Below are 16,739 nucleotides of genomic sequence, written 5' to 3' on the forward strand. Positions count from 1 at the left end.
CACAGGAAGTTCCGTCTGAACATGAGGAGGAACTTCTTCCCTCTGAGGGTGACGGAGCACTGGAACAGGCTGCCCAGGGAAGTGGTGGAGTCTCCTTCTCTGGAGATATTCAAGACCCGCCTGGACAAGGTCCTGTGCAGCTTGCTGTAGGTGACCCTGCTTCGGCAGGAGGGTTGGACTAGATGACCCACAGAGGTCCCTTCCAACCCCTACTATTATGTGATTCTGTGATTCTGTATAGGTAGACATTTTTGTCTACAGATTTTTTTGTATTATTGATGAGCTTTAACAGAAATTTGATGATTTGGTTTATAAGAATTAGCGTTGCTGTAACTGGATTAATAATAAGAATTAACTTCACTAAACTGTAACCCTAATCCTCACATAATGGACATTTTCTTTTGGTTGCCCATTTGTGTGTGAAATAGAGGGTGATATGAGAGACTCTCATGCAACAGACAAATAGCTAACAGACTAACAGGTCCTGTTTCTCAGACATGTTTATTATCTAGGGCAAAGCACCACACTAACTACAAATACTTACGCTACTTCATACAGAAATAGCTTAAGTCTGTCTGGTGGTATTTTGTGCCAGGCAAGTGAAACTCACATACCAGGAACACGCATTCATGTGGTAAAGCCAAGTAGGATGGGGCTTAGATCAACGTGGTCTAGTGGAAGGTGTCCCTGCCCATGGCAGGGGGGCTGGCACTAAATGATCTGTAAGGTCCCTTCCAATCCAACCCAATCTATGATTCTACGGTAACCAGCTGTAATGCACTGAAGTTTTATTTCAATGCTCTTGAATGCTAGTCCTCCATTTTATAGGTACGATGTACATTTATTCTCCTCCAAATATTCTTTACTCTTCATTTTACAAATATCTCTTTTTCCTCCTTTCATTTAAACAGAAGCAGTTTAAATTAGTCTTTCTTACGAAGTAACCTAGTTCCGGCCGTGTAACTAGTCTATTTTGTTAGAACATATTTATTAGCATACTTGCAGAGGAGCAAAGAAGTAATTTTTTTTTATTTTCCTCTATTGTTGCATACGAAGTCAGTATATCCTCTCATTCCCCTCTTCCTTCCAGAACTAGTCTACCATGCTTCTGCAGCTTTCACTCTTGAGTTTCTTCTGAGGAGCTTCTAGTGCAACCTCTGAAGCACCTTTTGCCATCAGATATCCCCTGTCCTCCAGGGACACCAATTCCCCCAGTTTCTAACCTTGAAGTCCTTCTGTCTCCCATTCTCTATTATAAATTGCAGTCTTTTGTCTCCAACACAGCCTTTTGAGTTACCATCAAAGCCAGCACATTATCTTACACTAGGCTTCCTTCAATTATATGTACACTCCAAATCTTCTGCCATTTCCTATCTCCTTAAACTGAGCTGTTAAATGTAGTTTTTTTCCTGGCCCCCCAAAAGACACAGCACCCAGCATAAGCTAGCAAGTGGCCAGTTACTCAGAATTAAAGATGTGATTAATCATATTGTGGCAGAACATAAGCAATCTTAGCATTAGACCTAGAAGAGACTCCTACAGAAACTATTTCCCCTCATCCTGTAAATATCCTTTTGGAATAAGATCTGTAAAACTATTTTCTTTTTTTAAATCTATACAATGAATGCAAACTTGACTGCAAACACTTCCCATCTTTCTTCAAGGACAATGTCACCGGAAGCTAGTGCTACAAGGCTGGAACATTGCTGAACTTTAAATTAATTGTATCAGTGCTGTTGCTCTTGTCAGCAAAACTTGTGATCTCACTGAAAAGCAAGAGGCCTCTTATATGTCAGTTACTTCAATCTGGATTCAGTCTCATATAGGAAGAGTGATCTATTTTAATAAACAAGGAACAGAAAGCTTTTGGCTGTACTTACTTTGTACCCTTGAAGGTGTCCTCGGACAGTTTTTACTGGAACTGGGTCCCAATGCACCTTTGCTAATGTGCTGTTAATGACATGAACCTGCACATTGCCTGGAGCAACCATTGGCACTGTGTGGAAAGGATGCAACAGCCACCCAGTTAGAATGAGACACCACATGAACACTGCATTCAAGCAGCAGGTTAAAGTGTTCCTATGTTAAAAAGCTGACCTCAGGATTAATAATACAGAGTATTATGCAGACCTATTATCTCCAAATTACTTCACTTCAACAAAAAAAAAAAAAAACAAACAAAACCAACCCTACTACCCTCCTTTTTCAGTATTTTACTATTTTAAATACCCATTTAGGTTACACATTTAATTGCTTTTAATTAGTACAATTGAGTCAAACTACAAAACTTACAGTCTTCCCCTGAATGTCCAATCACCTCTGATGGCTCTGGTGCATACCCCAGGTCATTTAAAGCTTGTACTTTTATTTCATAGGGAACAAAAGTTGGTGTGCCCGACACAATATATTTAGATACATTTGCAACTATAACAGATGTCCATTCATCATCAACATCTTTCTGACGCCAGCTGACTTTGTACTGAAGTCCTGGTCCATTAGACTGAAAACCTTTTAAAGACTGAAATGAAAAGAGTAAATGAAATTGTTTTAAAAATAATCTGAAGCCTCTGAAAAATCCGAAGTCACAAAGGAAATATACTGATTCTTCGTCAGAATTTTACTGAAAATTTACCACTGTGTTCTGTGACAGAGAAGCACTGTTGAAATTTCCAAGCTATGCAACTTAGCTTTTACAAGGCGTCAGTTCAGTTGCTTTTCATTCATTAGTAAAAATCACATTGAATGGTGATTCTGATTAATTCTCATGCAACCACAGATCTTGATTTCTGCACACATATTTTATTTTCAAATATTTCTTGAAAAGTGGAAGAGGAAAAAAGAAACTTAGACCAACTCCCTATAGACAGTGTTCCCTTGTCAGTGTTTCTTATCTGGGATGGGAAATTGGTTTTACATGGCTCTCCTTGAGCTCCTGTCACAATGGTAAGGGCATGATAAACAAAACTTTTCCACAAAAGTTTTTTAGTGGAAAAGTGCACAATAATTTAGTTTATCATAAAAGCTGAGGGCAGAATTAGGATTCACATTAGAATTTATTCTAAAAATAAGACTCTACTTGAGATAAAGCACAATTTACATATTTAAGTTCTCCTAATTGGGCAGCAAAACATCCTGTATTACCAAATTAATGGCTTATCTTGAGAAATCACTCAGGAAAAATACGGCACCTTAATTTTCTTTTTTTTCATAATGCATGCAACTTTTGCCTGAAAACGAAGACAGGGAAATCTCTAGATTTGACTCTTGGATTTTACTGAATTTCAAGAATGTAACAAGCAAGCAACGCAGTGGGTATTCTCATAGTGTGTTCACAGTTAGATCATTATTATTTCTCTAAAAAAATGCTACTCACATGCCTGAAAACAACCTGAAAACAAACAAATGAAACCTCAAAAAACCAAACCTACCTTCCATGTTATTACCAAATTATCAGGTTCTGAGCCTATCCCTTGTACGTTAGAAGGATTTTCATCAGGGTCTAAAAATAAAATATTTACATGTGAACAAGAATGACTGCTGTGTGCAAATTCAATGCCATTCACAGTGTAAATCAATCACCAGTAAGAGGGAATAGTTATTTACTTGCAGATTTTGTCAGGTACTGCTCAGATGGTTCACTTGGCTGACTTCTGCCAATCTCATTGACAGCTATCACACGGAATGAGTAGTTGACGTACGGAGACAACTTCAACTGTACCGTTGTCTGAGTTCCAGGAACTTCCGTCTGGTAATGCCATACTCCTGGTTCATGCAGCCCATCTTCATATTCAATCACAAAGTCTGTAAACAGAAATTGAATCCAACTTTATGTCAAAACTTGCAACACCCTCCTAGATCAGTGTAGGCATTTCTGAATAAGCTAATCAGAAAGGACTGATCCAATCAATGTTTTTAAAAATAATGGAAATTGAAATTTAAGCACATAAATCAGAACACAAATCTACAATATTGATCTCAAAAGTACTGACTTGGTAGAAATATAATAGAAACACTCTTATTTTTATTATTTGGTATTCTCACTAATGCAGCTACCTGTCAGGTAACATGTTATTACAAGAGCTCTCTCTCAGGTACTGGATTTTAATGTAACAGGAACCATTGAACTATCACAGCAAGAAAGCAGGACAAGATTGGAATTTTGATGTAGAAGTAATATTTGGCTGACACATATATTTGACTTAGTTGTATAAAGCTGACAGTAAGTAGTATCTGTACAATATTAAAACTCTTCTAAGTTTTCTATTTTCCCCAATGAGACTGGCTTAACGAAGAACTATTTAAAGTCAAGAACCAATACTTGAGGAAGGTTTCCGAGAGCACTTTTCAGTATCTTCAAATTAAGTCAGAGAATGTATGTTCAGAAGCTAAATTTCTTGAGAGATCTCCGTGTGATCATTATGATGATAACTGTTAAGACCCTACAGAGCAGATAACCTCAAGGATGAACAGGTTTGTAGAACTCCAAAAAGAAAATCATACTCATTATCAAAGACAGGTTTGTAGAACTCCAAAAAGAAAATCATACTCATTATCAAAGACAAAAGGACTTTTTTTTTCAGCTGTGAAAGAGCAAAAAAAGCTTCCTGCTCTTAAGTATGTGATATAAGTTTCGAGACGCTTAAGAGAAATTGTTAGGATACAGTAAATGAGAGAAGAATACATAGTCTGAGTATATTCTATGGAACATTAAGTTTAGATGTAAAAAATTTACATAAGCATCAAATGTTTGTGTGTTGTGTAACAAAAATTTTGCCCCATCTCATGTATAGGTGGGAACACGAAGCCAAAATATGACTCAGAATACATCCTGTTTGCATTACAAAGAAATTCTGAGGGGCATCTCTAAATTGCTTTTAGAAGAATATTTACAGTAACAATTAGAAATAATGCACAACAATTTGAGGAGCCAAGATGTTCAAGAAGTAAAATAGATAAGTAGTACTAAGCATAGCCTTCTGGACTTAAGGCTTGCAGATTTCATCCTGATCTGAGCAGTAAGATAGAGGGAGAATTGGCCCCAAATCACCACCTGAGTTACAGCTGGTGTTGTGTGCTCAGAGATAGAGGTCTTGGGGTAGGATGTTTTCTGGACAAAAGTCTTTGTTGAAAAGGTGAGAATACTACATGCTAAAAAAAAAAGTTTTCACTACTGCTTTTTGCTTCTCTGGTAACTAGCATTCTGCCTGCAACTCTAGTAAAACAATTTATAGGAGTCTTCAAAGAAAAAAAATCTAGGTGAGCTTTCAGAGACATTATAGCATGTCAGTTGTACCACTATTACTTGTGTAAAGGGATCACTCATAATCACAGAATCACAGAATCACAGAATAGTAGGGGTTGGAAGGGACCTCTGTGGGTCATCTAGTCCAACCCCCCTGCCGAAGCAGGGTCACCTACAGCAGGCTGCACAGGACCTTGTCCAGGCGGGTCTTGAATATCTCCAGAGAAGGAGACTCCACCACCTCCCTGGGCAGCCTGTTCCAGTGCTCCGTCACCCTCAGAGGGAAGAAGTTCTTCCTCATGTTCAGACGGAACTTCCTGTGCCTCCGTTTGTGCCCATTGCCCCTTGTCCTGTCACTGGGCACCACTGAAAAGAGCTTGGCCCCATCCTCCTGACACCCACCCTTCAGATATTTATAAGCATTTATTAGGTCCCCTCGCAGCCTTCTCTTCTTCAGCCTGAACAAGCCCAGCTCCCTCAGCCTCTCCTCGTAGAGGAGATGTTCCAGTCCCCTCATCATCCTCGTAGCCCTCCGCTGGACTCTCTCCAGTAGCTCTTCATCTTTCTTGAACTGGGGAGCCCAGAACTGGACACAGTACTCTAGATGAGGCCTCACCAGGGCAGTTTAGAGAGGAAGGAGAACCTCCCTCGTCCTGCTGGCCACAGTCTTCTTGATGCACCCCAGGATCCCATTGGCTTTCTTGGCAGCCAGGGCACACTGCTGGCTCATGGTTAACCTGTCGTCCATCAGGACGCCCAGGTCCCTCTCCGCAGAGCTGCTCTCCAGCAGGTCCACCCCAAGCCTGTACTGGTGCATGAGGTTGTTCCTCCCCAGGTGCAGGACCCTGCATTTGCCTTTGTTGAACCTCATAAGGTTCCTCTCTGCCCAGCTTTCCAGCCTGTCCAGGTCACGCTGAATGGCAGCACAGCCTTCCGGTGTGTCTACCACACCTCCCAGTTTTGTGTCATCAGCAAACTTGCTGAGGGTACATTCTAACTCTTCATCCAGGTCGTTGATGAAGAAGTTAAACAAGACTGGGCCCAGTACTGACCCCTGGGGGACACCACTAGTTACCAGCCTCCAACTAGACTCAGCGCCGCTGATGACAGCCCTCTGAGTTCTGCCATTCAGCCAGTTCTCTATCCACTTCACCAACCACTCATCCAGCCCACACTTCCTCAGCTTCCCTAGGAGGATATCATGGGAGACTGTGTCGAAAGCCTTGCTGAAGTCTAGGTAGACAACATCCACGGCTCTCCCTTCGTCTACCCAGCCAGTCATGTCATCGTAGAAAGCTATCAGATTGGTCAGGCATGATTTCCCCTTGGTGAATCCATGCTGACTACTCCTGATAACCTTCTTTTCTTCCACTTGCTTGATGATGAAGTGCTATCTTTGAGTCTTGATCTGCACTTTCAAGTGATAGCAGCAGCAGCAGCAATAACAGGCTTACTTATGAAGCAAATGCCTTATTTTGCAGGCTCTCAGAGGACCATGCAGCAATATAAATTGTATCATAGTTAAAACCAGCACTGTTTAATCAGAAGAGTTCAATTTCCAGTATCAGAGTGTATGCAATAACTTGCTTCTAGGAAAAATCTAACATGAGCCAACACCACCTAGTATCACGTCTTTTGAAACAGTGTAATCTCATTCCTATAGAAAGGCAAGATTTGTGCTTTCTGATATAGAAAAAAAAAAGAAAATACTGATACAAGAATACATGAATAAACCATTACTTAAATTCAATTAAATTATTTAGATTAAACTTCTGTATATTTTTAAAAGTATATTACTAGTTGATATGCTTTAGACAAGTCTGAAAGTGTAAAACTTCAGCAAAATCCCTTCGTGTTTCATTAAAATGCAATCAAAATCTTTGATGTGTTCTGAAATTTCTGAAGTTCTGTTTCTGCAAAACTTCCTTTCCAGATGTCTGACCCCTAAGGTTTGTGTTCAGTGTTGATACTGACCAGCATCAGAACCTGGAGAGCAACACTCAGTAAGTCAGCCTAACTCATTCATTCCAAATGTAGTGTAGATTTTTATTTTCCCTGTCTTATGGATATGCTTTATTCCTTCAACTGTCTGGACTAGAAAAAAAACCAGAAAAACTATCTTCCTTCTATTTTCATGAAGAGTAAGCTTCTGTATCAGTAATGATGGATAAACACTAAAGATATCGGTACTGATATTATTTCAGTTTCATGGGAATTACAAAAGAGTTACTGCAAGATGTTAGTAGCTCTCTCCTTCAGAAGCATATATGAGTCCCTTTTTTCTCAACTAATGAACAAGCCTACTCTCTACATATTCATAAGACTGGACCTTGTCAGACAGAGCTCACACCAGTATCAACTTCTATGCTAACTAGGACAGGTTTTTAAATCAAAAGCCCAGCTTTTTAGGGCAGTAAGTAAGTCTTTCTGCTTGGCTGTACAGTAGAGGTCATCCAGTCAATTTTTGTTCTGTAAATAAATGGCAACTGTAGCAAATGAAGCTACCATTCTTCCATGCTGCACACAAAATTTATCTCAGAACTCTTTGGAATCTGAGAACAGCTAACGTAACACTGTCAATGTAATGCAACAGATACAAACAAACCTACTTGTAATGGGGCTGTTATTTTCGTCGCCTGGTATCCATGAAAGTTCAATGCTTCTTTCTAGCTGACCCGTCAATTCCAAGTCAAAAGGTGGATTTGGCCGAGCTGTAAATCAAATGAACACGAAGTAAACAACCACGTCAGAATATGTAGACTCATCTTTGAAAAAATCCTTACATTCCAACCAAAAGAATTCCACAGCTATAGCAGGGCAGGCCTACTCGCTTACGTAAGCATGACTCAATGACCATTAGCATGCAACTGTCACAAAACAGAGATAGAATGGAGAACTGATGTATCTGGAAACTTCTATGCATTCACAAGAATCTATATTTGATTTTGTCTACGTCTGATTGCAGTATGGTATAAAAACGTAATGAGATGCACAGAATTATGAAATGCATGTTTAGTCTATCTTTGAATGATTATGGGTGGTTATCTATTATAACTAGAAATATTTAATAAAATATGGAAAATAAGCATTCACATAAAATTTCTAGAACGACTACAAATACTTTGCATGTAAATACAAAACAAGTAAGTTATTTGGTTTTTGCTGTAGTTCTAAAAAATCCTGAAATACCAAGCAAGCTGTTAATATACATCCTCATAATGCATAAAGATGTAATTGTCCATTCCAAATTGCTGAAAATAATTATTTTTTACACAAAAATCAAGACTAATGAGTGGGTTCTTCCAAGAATGCATAAGCATTTTCACTGAATGAGATAAGATTTACATAAAAATGCTTAAATCGCTCACACTTAAAAGTGTTTCAGACATATTGTATTGCATTTTTAAATCCAAATTCAGAAAAAATGCCACCTCATTAAATGCTGTACGCTGTCAAATTTAAGACTGCACCTGACAGATTTTTTTTTTAAATTTCAGCTTTTCATCAATCATAAACCAAACTGGTCAATATGGACCCATGCATTTTATGAGTGAAGCAAAATGAAGACAAACTATGAAATAAAGTACACCAGGCCTACAAAGCTGTCATCAAAAGCAATGTAAAAACCATCATTTGGTTGGTGCAAGTTCTTTGATAGTGAATTAACTTCCAATGAACAGGTGCCTTTTAGATCTTTCATTTTTTCATGTAACTAATTCGCATTACAGTGTTCTCTATGAGAAAAACAGTATCGCACTGTAACCAACCTTAATAAAAAATAATTTATCTCTGGAAATTATTTATTCCCTAAAATACAAAGCAGCCTACACTGTAGAATTCTTAAGTCCAGTACTCCAGTAATGAAGCAGTTGGTAAAATGGGATGACATCACACACACAGAGACACACAAAAACACAGGAAAAAGGGAAAAAAAAAAAAAGAAGATATGTTGCACTTTGCAAGAGGCAAATGAGAAATATATCTGGCAGATGACTGGCAGATGATGTAGAAAGAGAACTTCGTATTAGTTTACCGTAAATGATAGCTGGAGTTGGGGGAGCAGCTGAAAAGAACATTAATATAAAGGATTTAATCAGTTAGTAGCCAAAGAAACAGAATATTGTAGGTAAAGACTAAAATTATTAGAGACAAAGAAAACTTATTTAGAGTAAATGTTTGATTTTAAATAATACATCGATAATTTTTCACTGAGAAGTTATAAAAGTATTATTGAATATTTTATCCATTTTTTAATAAGGATAGATCAAGAAAATAAAGAAGTAATCTTGTAAAAACTTTAAGTAAGTACTAGATATTTGGCATATGTAATTTCTGGATAGGTGCAAGATCACAACACAATTTTAAAACACAAGCATACTTGACTCAGTTTGAACTCAGGTAAGAATCATTCAGGACATCTACTCAAAACTTTCTTACAAATTGGGAGAGGGGGCAAAGTAACGTATTTTACAACAATCTGCAATCACAGAAACCTAACAGAGGGAAGTAATTAAAAATGAAAATCCTTGAAAAGCCATACAACCAAGCATGCTCAGTCTTTCTGAATCATAATTTAGCTACAAAAGAGATTGCTGAGATAACATGTTTATGGTGAAATACTCTGCAGTATGTAAGCTACTGTGTTAGCTCAGATGTGATCCAAATTAAAACCTATACATCACAAAACTGAAAGTGTCCTGTAGCTACTGAACCCTTTTTTAAGTAGCTGATTTAAAGGCAAACTTTAGGGTAAGACCATATTTTTAAAAAAATGACACACATTTACAAATAGGTGACATTTCCTTTGTCATTTTCTAGAAACCAAAACAATGTTTGTACTGTTCATTTAAAATCTAACCCTATTTTCATACTTAACAGTGATTAAACACAGTTCTGCTATCATAAAGTTTGAGAGTATTCTTACCAACAACAGTAAGCACAGCACTTGCTGAAACACTGTCCAGAGTAGTATTAACTATGCAAGTGTATGTTCCATCGTCTTTATCAGTTACATTCATAATGGTCAAGTTGTCTTTACCAACTAGAAACCTGTAAATACAATAGATACAGCCACTGATTTTTCAATAACTGGTATTGTTATAAGAAACTTGCATAAGACATTATCAAATCCCGTATACTTGTGTATTTCAATAAATAACTAGACAGCAACATAAGCTATGGGTCCACGTCAGCCTTTTCTACATTGCTCTTGACCATTTTCCCACAGTAACTGTCTATCCTAATGTGCTTTTATTTCCAAATAAACTGAAACAACTTTTAATTATCTGTGATCTGGAGCAAAATCGTCTCCATTTATCCCTTTAGCTTCTTATCCCAATTATCTTCTCCTTACCATTGATATACAAGGTCAATGTTCACAACTAAAAATTTTTACATCTTATTTTATTTTGAATTCTATCTTAATATTTTCACCACGCTAGTCAAGTCCTTTAGTCACCAAATATGGGAAAGTGATGATATTTATCAGTCATCTTTGGAAAATGTCAATACGTCAGTATGTTCCTTTTAAAGATCAGGAAAATGAGCAGACAAAAAGAAACTAGAAAATTAAAAATAAAGGAAAATCATTCTGTCCATACCTTTCATCATCTGGCAGTTCATCATGGTCCTTTAACCATATAACTGCTGGTAATAAGGTAGAATCATGTTTTATTATACACTCAAATGAAACTTGGCCATATCTCTGAATCACTTTGTATTCTGGTTGTTTAATTATCACTGTTGGATCTGAAATTTAAAATGACTATTAGATATTTAGAAAGTGTGAAACTCTGTACTAATCTGTGATGAAAGAGTGGTCATTTCTTACCTTTAACTTCCAATTGCACTTCATTTTGTATCTTTCCTAATTCATTCCTTGCTACACATGTGTATGTACCAGTACTATCCTTCTGAGCCACCGGAATTTCCAAGGTTCCATTATCATGGAAAACGTATTCATTTCCATGCAAGGTGCTACCTTTCACTCCCTTAAACCTTTATATAAAAAGTAATATCATTACCCAACATCGTAGTTAAATTCTGTTGTATTTTATTATCAGAAAATGCAAACTTGGGACCGCCACATTAAAAAATACAGACAGAATCACATAATGAAATTTAAAATTCACTCTGGAGGGATAACTTAATGTTGTTATGTTAAGTATTTGTAATATTGTATTAGCATATTGTAATCAGCATATATTTAAAACCAGACTATTTTTAAATTGTAAATCCAGTAAAAATAGGTTTAAAGCTTTAAATGTTTGTTTCCATATATATAACCATTTCACACAACTGAAGCACAACTATAGCTTACCATTCAATTTCAGGCTTAGGTGAACCAAAATAAGCACAGTCTAGCAACGCAGGGCTATCTGCAATGACTTGATACAGTTTATTAGCAGGAGTTAGAATTCTTGGTGGCTCAGCTGAAAAGACAAAGATAACTGGATGTAGATGCAAACACAAAATACTAAGACATGAAGAATGGCCTAAAGAATTCTATGTTCACAACCTTCTCTGAAGTGATTTCTGGTGTCAGCCAAGGTCCAAATATGTTCTACTGCCAGCAGCCTGACGAAACGTTAATGTAAGAGAATTACCTCGTGAAAAACAAATGCTTCTTTCCTGTTTACAAGTAATGGGGACAGGCACCAAAGCCAATGATTTAATTTGGAAAATTTAAATCTGAATATACTTCAGGAAGAGAAACTCCTGGGAGCAGACGGAACTACATAATTCCAAACAAAGCTGCAGGCAGAAAGAAGCTAAGATGTATTATTGGTGAAACACCTACATGTTTTAAAGGAATCATGGAACCAAAGCGAGTTTTTTTCATTTAAAAGACAGCGTCTCTCAATCAAAAGATCTGCCAGTTCCTGCAGAAGAGTCTTTAGAGGCCATTCTGTCTGGGATTTTGTTACTAGCCTCGTTAAATTCAGTTAGAAGAATTAGAGAGGCCACAGTATCTCATAACTAAAATATTCTTCTTGGAAGGCCTTCAAGACAAATGCATTACCGTGTCTCCTTGCAACAGCAGTTCAGACACCATCTATTTAACTGATCCAAAACACCTGCAATCAATGAAAGTCTACTGAAATATACTAATATAAGGAATATTAATTCCTGCCTTATTTGTTATGCTTCCGTTTTCTTGATTTACATAAACAAACATAGAGATAAAATTTCTTCCAAGTTTTCTCCAGCTTTCACGACTACCCTTCTTACTTAAGAATAGTGAAAGTGAAATTCAGGAATATCCTACAAAACACAAGGTGTATACCCTTGCCTTTTACAGGGCTCAGGAAATACATCCATTTCCACTGAAGAGCTCAAGCAAGGTTTGAGCATGCAATCTGTGTAGTAGCAGGAGATAATCGAATATGCAACAAAACTGAAAAATATGAAATCTGTTTCTTACCCAGAACATTCACAAATGCGTTTGCTAGCAAGTATCCATATTCATTAGAAGCATTGCACTGATAGACAGAACTTGATCTTTCTTGCACATGTGAGAAAATAATGGTATCACCATCTACCCTTCTGCTGGGATCTTCTGGGGCAACTGTTGGTGTAAAGAAAAAAAATAATTGTTTTTCCTAAACTGCTGTTGGATATGTTCCATACTTCTGAAAAGAAGAAACCATTTGAAAGACCAATATGCCCTTTCTTCTACTTTCCTGAGTGACTGTTCACTCGTTGAGATGTGAAATTCAAAACGATTAAGGAAGTTCTTCCAATTCTACAGATATTTAACTCAGGATGGTAGAGTTCCTGTTTTCTGAGTGTTTTTTGTTGTTGTTTCTTTTTCAAAAAAGTGAAGCCGAGATCATATTTTGCATTACATTTTCATTACAGAAGAAAAATACTGATGTGACAAGATTCAGGCAAATACAGACGATATATAGAAAAACATGGAAGTATTTTCGAGTGTCACAAGAAAATTATGTTAGAATGGCATTGGAACTTTACAATCCTCTGGGACTTAAAGGTTTCAGCTTTTCAAATCAGTTTTTATACCATAAATAATTGTCAAAATCTAAAAATAGACTTACTTAGTTGAAAACTATCTCAGAGTAAAACATAAGCAATTCTTTCACACAAGATCAGTCTTCGCAAGAGCAGTGATAGCCATTCAGCAGGTGGCACTCTTTCCCTTTTTTAAGAATTATACAATGCTATTTCCTCAACGGTTCTGTAGTAGCCTGAGCTGTCAAACAGCTCTTGCATCCCAGAAAAATCGAGAATATAACTGAAAAAAAAATTCTGAGATATTGCTGAAGAGTAATAACAGTTATGACACAACTAGATGGAGTTAGAGAGGTATAACACTGCACTGCATAAAAATGCACAAACTATAGTTTAATATTTTAAGTAAATATTAAATCAAAACACATTGGTGTATTATTAATATTGAAACTTATTGGTGACATTATTTATATATTAATGTTAAAAATAAATGCATATATGCATAAATAAATGCATCATAAATCGTCACCTTAATATATTACTGGAACTTCAGAAAATATATTTGTGGAAGACATTTTCATATAAAATCATTTCTCATTTCTTTGGATTCATAGAAAAGATAAATTAACTAAATTAACATCAGTTTTTAAAGTGGCAAAGCCTTTTGATTCAGACAATATCTCAGTGCTTATCTGTAAAGAAAAAGGAGAAATTTCTCTTACATTTTCTTAAATCTACTGAAGCATCTATTACTGAATTCTCTTAAGAGAGAAGCATGAAAGAGGACAGATGGACCACAGTTCTGTGCTCCTGCTTAAGGGTGTTTCCATCTTGGGTGAACTCTAAGACCATTTTGCACGTAAAGTAATCACATCAATTTCCAAACAGATGCCTCAAGAACAGTTTTTGATTCCATTTTTAAATTTCATCTTCCATCACTCTGAGTTCAAATCAGTATCACAAATTCAAAAATTTCAGAAAGGAAGAAAAAGGTACTACTGGAATATTAAATGCCTATTCTCTGGGCTTCTGGATTGCTGGCACTTATTTCTCTCCTCTTTTGCTTTACTTCCTATTGTGTTCCATGTTCCCCATTGCTTCCTATTCTGTATAAATGCCATTTTCATTAAAAGATTCATGGGCTGAAAATAGACGGAGCAGGTGAGTAGCCCAGCAGGCAGGCCAGTCAGCTGTGAGAACTGGTCTGGTTTTGCATACAAATCACCGTTAAATGGAAAATACGTGCAACCACCCTCCCAGGAGGTAGGATATCAGCCCACAGCCGCTCCAATAATGGCTCCTTCCTGTCCTGGGCTCTGGGCCTCCCTCCACTCACGGCCTCTGAACCCTGCAGCATTTTCTGCACACAGACAGAGCTTTAATGGGTGCACAGACTTCTCCCGCACACCCACCCCCATCCATAATACCTCACAGGCCGTTGGTAGGGCCCCTTCAGAGAGATAGAAGCCATTAGTTTAACCCTCTATGACTGAAGAAGGAAACAAATCCTAAGATGATCTAACCATTCAATTACCACATTAAAAGCAGGGTATCATCTTCCCTTCCCACTGCAGTATTTAAGGAAAAGAAGAGGTATTCCTCTTCAGTTATCTAGAAGAAAGGATGTAGGTGCCTTTTCAGAGAAAAGGGTTTCAAGCTGTGGGTCTCAAGCGTAAAAAAAATAAATAAATATCCAAACCTGAGGAAAGCATCACGTGAGTCAGTCCTTCTTTTTGACTAGTGTAGTCACTTGCATGCTGAAGGGCACCGATTTTAGAAAGCTCCCTGCTGAGACTGCTGTCTGTTCAACAGTCTGTCTTCTGACACACCTCATCCTCCTACGCAGCACAAACAAAACCTGCACGTCTTTGCCCATGCACTACGCTGTGTTTTGCAGGGACACCTAAAAGTTGGATGCTGTATCATCCAGCTGCTTTAATGACCTTAAGCACACACTGCTGCACTCACGCATAGAATGGTTGAGGTTGGAAGGGACTTCTGGAGGTCATCTGGTCCAACCACCTGCTCAAGGGCGGCCACCTAGAGACAGTTGCCCAGGACGGTGTCCAGACAGAGAAAGGACCACTTCCCTTGATCTGCTGGCAATATTTTTTGTCTAATGCACCCCAGGATAACATAAGCCTCTTTACCATAAGGGCGCATTGCCAGCTCACGGTCAACCTGGTGTCCCCCAGGTTGCCAAATCGTCTTCTGCTAAGCTACTTTCCAGCTGGGTGGCCCCTAGCACGTACTGGTGCCTGAGGTTGTTCCTCCCCAGGTGCAAGACTTTGCATGACCCTCTGGTGTATCAGCCACTCCTCACAGCTTTGTGTCATCAGTAAACTTGCTGAGGGTACACACTGCTCCATCATCCGGATCATCAATGAAGATGTTAAACAGGACTGACCCCTGGGGTACACTGCTAGTTCCAACTAGACTTTGTGCCACTGACTACCACTCTCTGGGCCTGGCTGTTCAGCCATTTTTCTATCCACCTCACCGTCTGCCTATTCAGCCCCTACATCAACAGCTTATCTATGAGGATCTTATAGAAGACAGTGTCAAAGACCTTCCTGAAGACCAGGGAGACAATATCCACTACTCTTCCTTCATCTACCAGGCTAGTCATAGAAATTTATCAAGTTGGTCAAGCATGACTTCCCCTTGGTGAAGCCACACTAACAACTCCTGATGGTTTTCTTGTCCTTAACATGCCTGGAAATGGTTTCCAGTATTAGCTGCTCCATCACCTTCCCAGGGATCAAGATGAGGCTGACCAGTTTGTTGTTCCCTGGGTTCTCTTTCTTGCTCATCTTGAAGACAGGAGTAACATTTGCTTTCCTCTAGTCTTCAGGCACTTGTCGCTGTTACTGTGATTAATCAAAGATTATCAAGGGTGGCCTTGCAATGACATCTGTCAGCTCACTCTGCTCTTGTGGGTGCATCCTGTCAGGGTCCACACACTTATGTACATCCAGTTTGCTTAAGTATTCCCTGACCTTATTCTCTTCCACCAAGGGCACACCTTGTTCCATCCTTCCTCCCTGGTCTCTGCGACTGGGGATTCCTGAAGGCTGGTCTTGCTAGTAAAGACCAAGGCAAAGCAGGCATGCAGTACTTCAGCCCTTCCCATGTCCTTTTTTTTTTCTCCTTCTGGGGAAAGAGAGTGATGGCAGGGCCACTTAAGCACTGCTTGTTTGCCTTTACCAGGATTCTGGTCACATTACAGGACGGCTGCACAAAAAGGGGAAAATGCTTTTGACTGATCTGACAAATCTGCATCTGGAACTGAAAGGCAAAGTAGCAAAGAATTACATAATACTTAAAATGGGTTTGTACGATCAGGATAATGAGTGATGATTTGTTACAGGAATTCTGCTGCTGTAACAGACAGTTGAACATGTGCCCTGTAACAGCCAACATTTAGTCCAAATATCATTGAGTCTCAGCTTATGAACGTGCTATGTTCTTTCTGGACAACGATCCGATTGTCTGGTTTCACCTAATTTTCCCATCACTTTGTATA

The 16,739-nt window shown here is 38.3% G+C and overlaps 1 protein-coding gene across 28 annotated transcripts in view; it reads right to left on the reverse strand.

The window, feature by feature from the left end:
* Window positions 1–16,739, reverse strand: part of NRCAM (neuronal cell adhesion molecule) — a 171,915-nt gene that overhangs the window by 38,562 nt on the left and 116,614 nt on the right. For 21 of the 28 annotated variants that reach the window (XM_075429490.1, XM_075429485.1, XM_075429487.1 and 18 more), the window contains 11 exons: window positions 12,666–12,809; window positions 11,562–11,673; window positions 11,073–11,239; window positions 10,843–10,990; window positions 10,167–10,291; window positions 9,276–9,305; window positions 7,852–7,953; window positions 3,604–3,801; window positions 3,429–3,499; window positions 2,293–2,518; window positions 1,881–1,996 (listed from right to left, as the gene is read on the reverse strand). In XM_075429490.1, the coding sequence (XP_075285605.1) occupies window positions 1,881–1,996; window positions 2,293–2,518; window positions 3,429–3,499; window positions 3,604–3,801; window positions 7,852–7,953; window positions 9,276–9,305; window positions 10,167–10,291; window positions 10,843–10,990; window positions 11,073–11,239; window positions 11,562–11,673; window positions 12,666–12,809 (1,439 nt within the window). The remainder of the gene's footprint in view (window positions 1–1,880; window positions 1,997–2,292; window positions 2,519–3,428; window positions 3,500–3,603; window positions 3,802–7,851; window positions 7,954–9,275; window positions 9,306–10,166; window positions 10,292–10,842; window positions 10,991–11,072; window positions 11,240–11,561; window positions 11,674–12,665; window positions 12,810–16,739) is intronic. The other 7 variants (XM_075429494.1, XM_075429505.1, XM_075429503.1 and 4 more) reach the window with 1 other exon arrangement.

This window comes from Opisthocomus hoazin, chromosome 8 (assembly GCF_030867145.1).
Source record: "Opisthocomus hoazin isolate bOpiHoa1 chromosome 8, bOpiHoa1.hap1, whole genome shotgun sequence".
Taxonomy (NCBI): Eukaryota; Metazoa; Chordata; class Aves; order Opisthocomiformes; family Opisthocomidae; genus Opisthocomus; species Opisthocomus hoazin.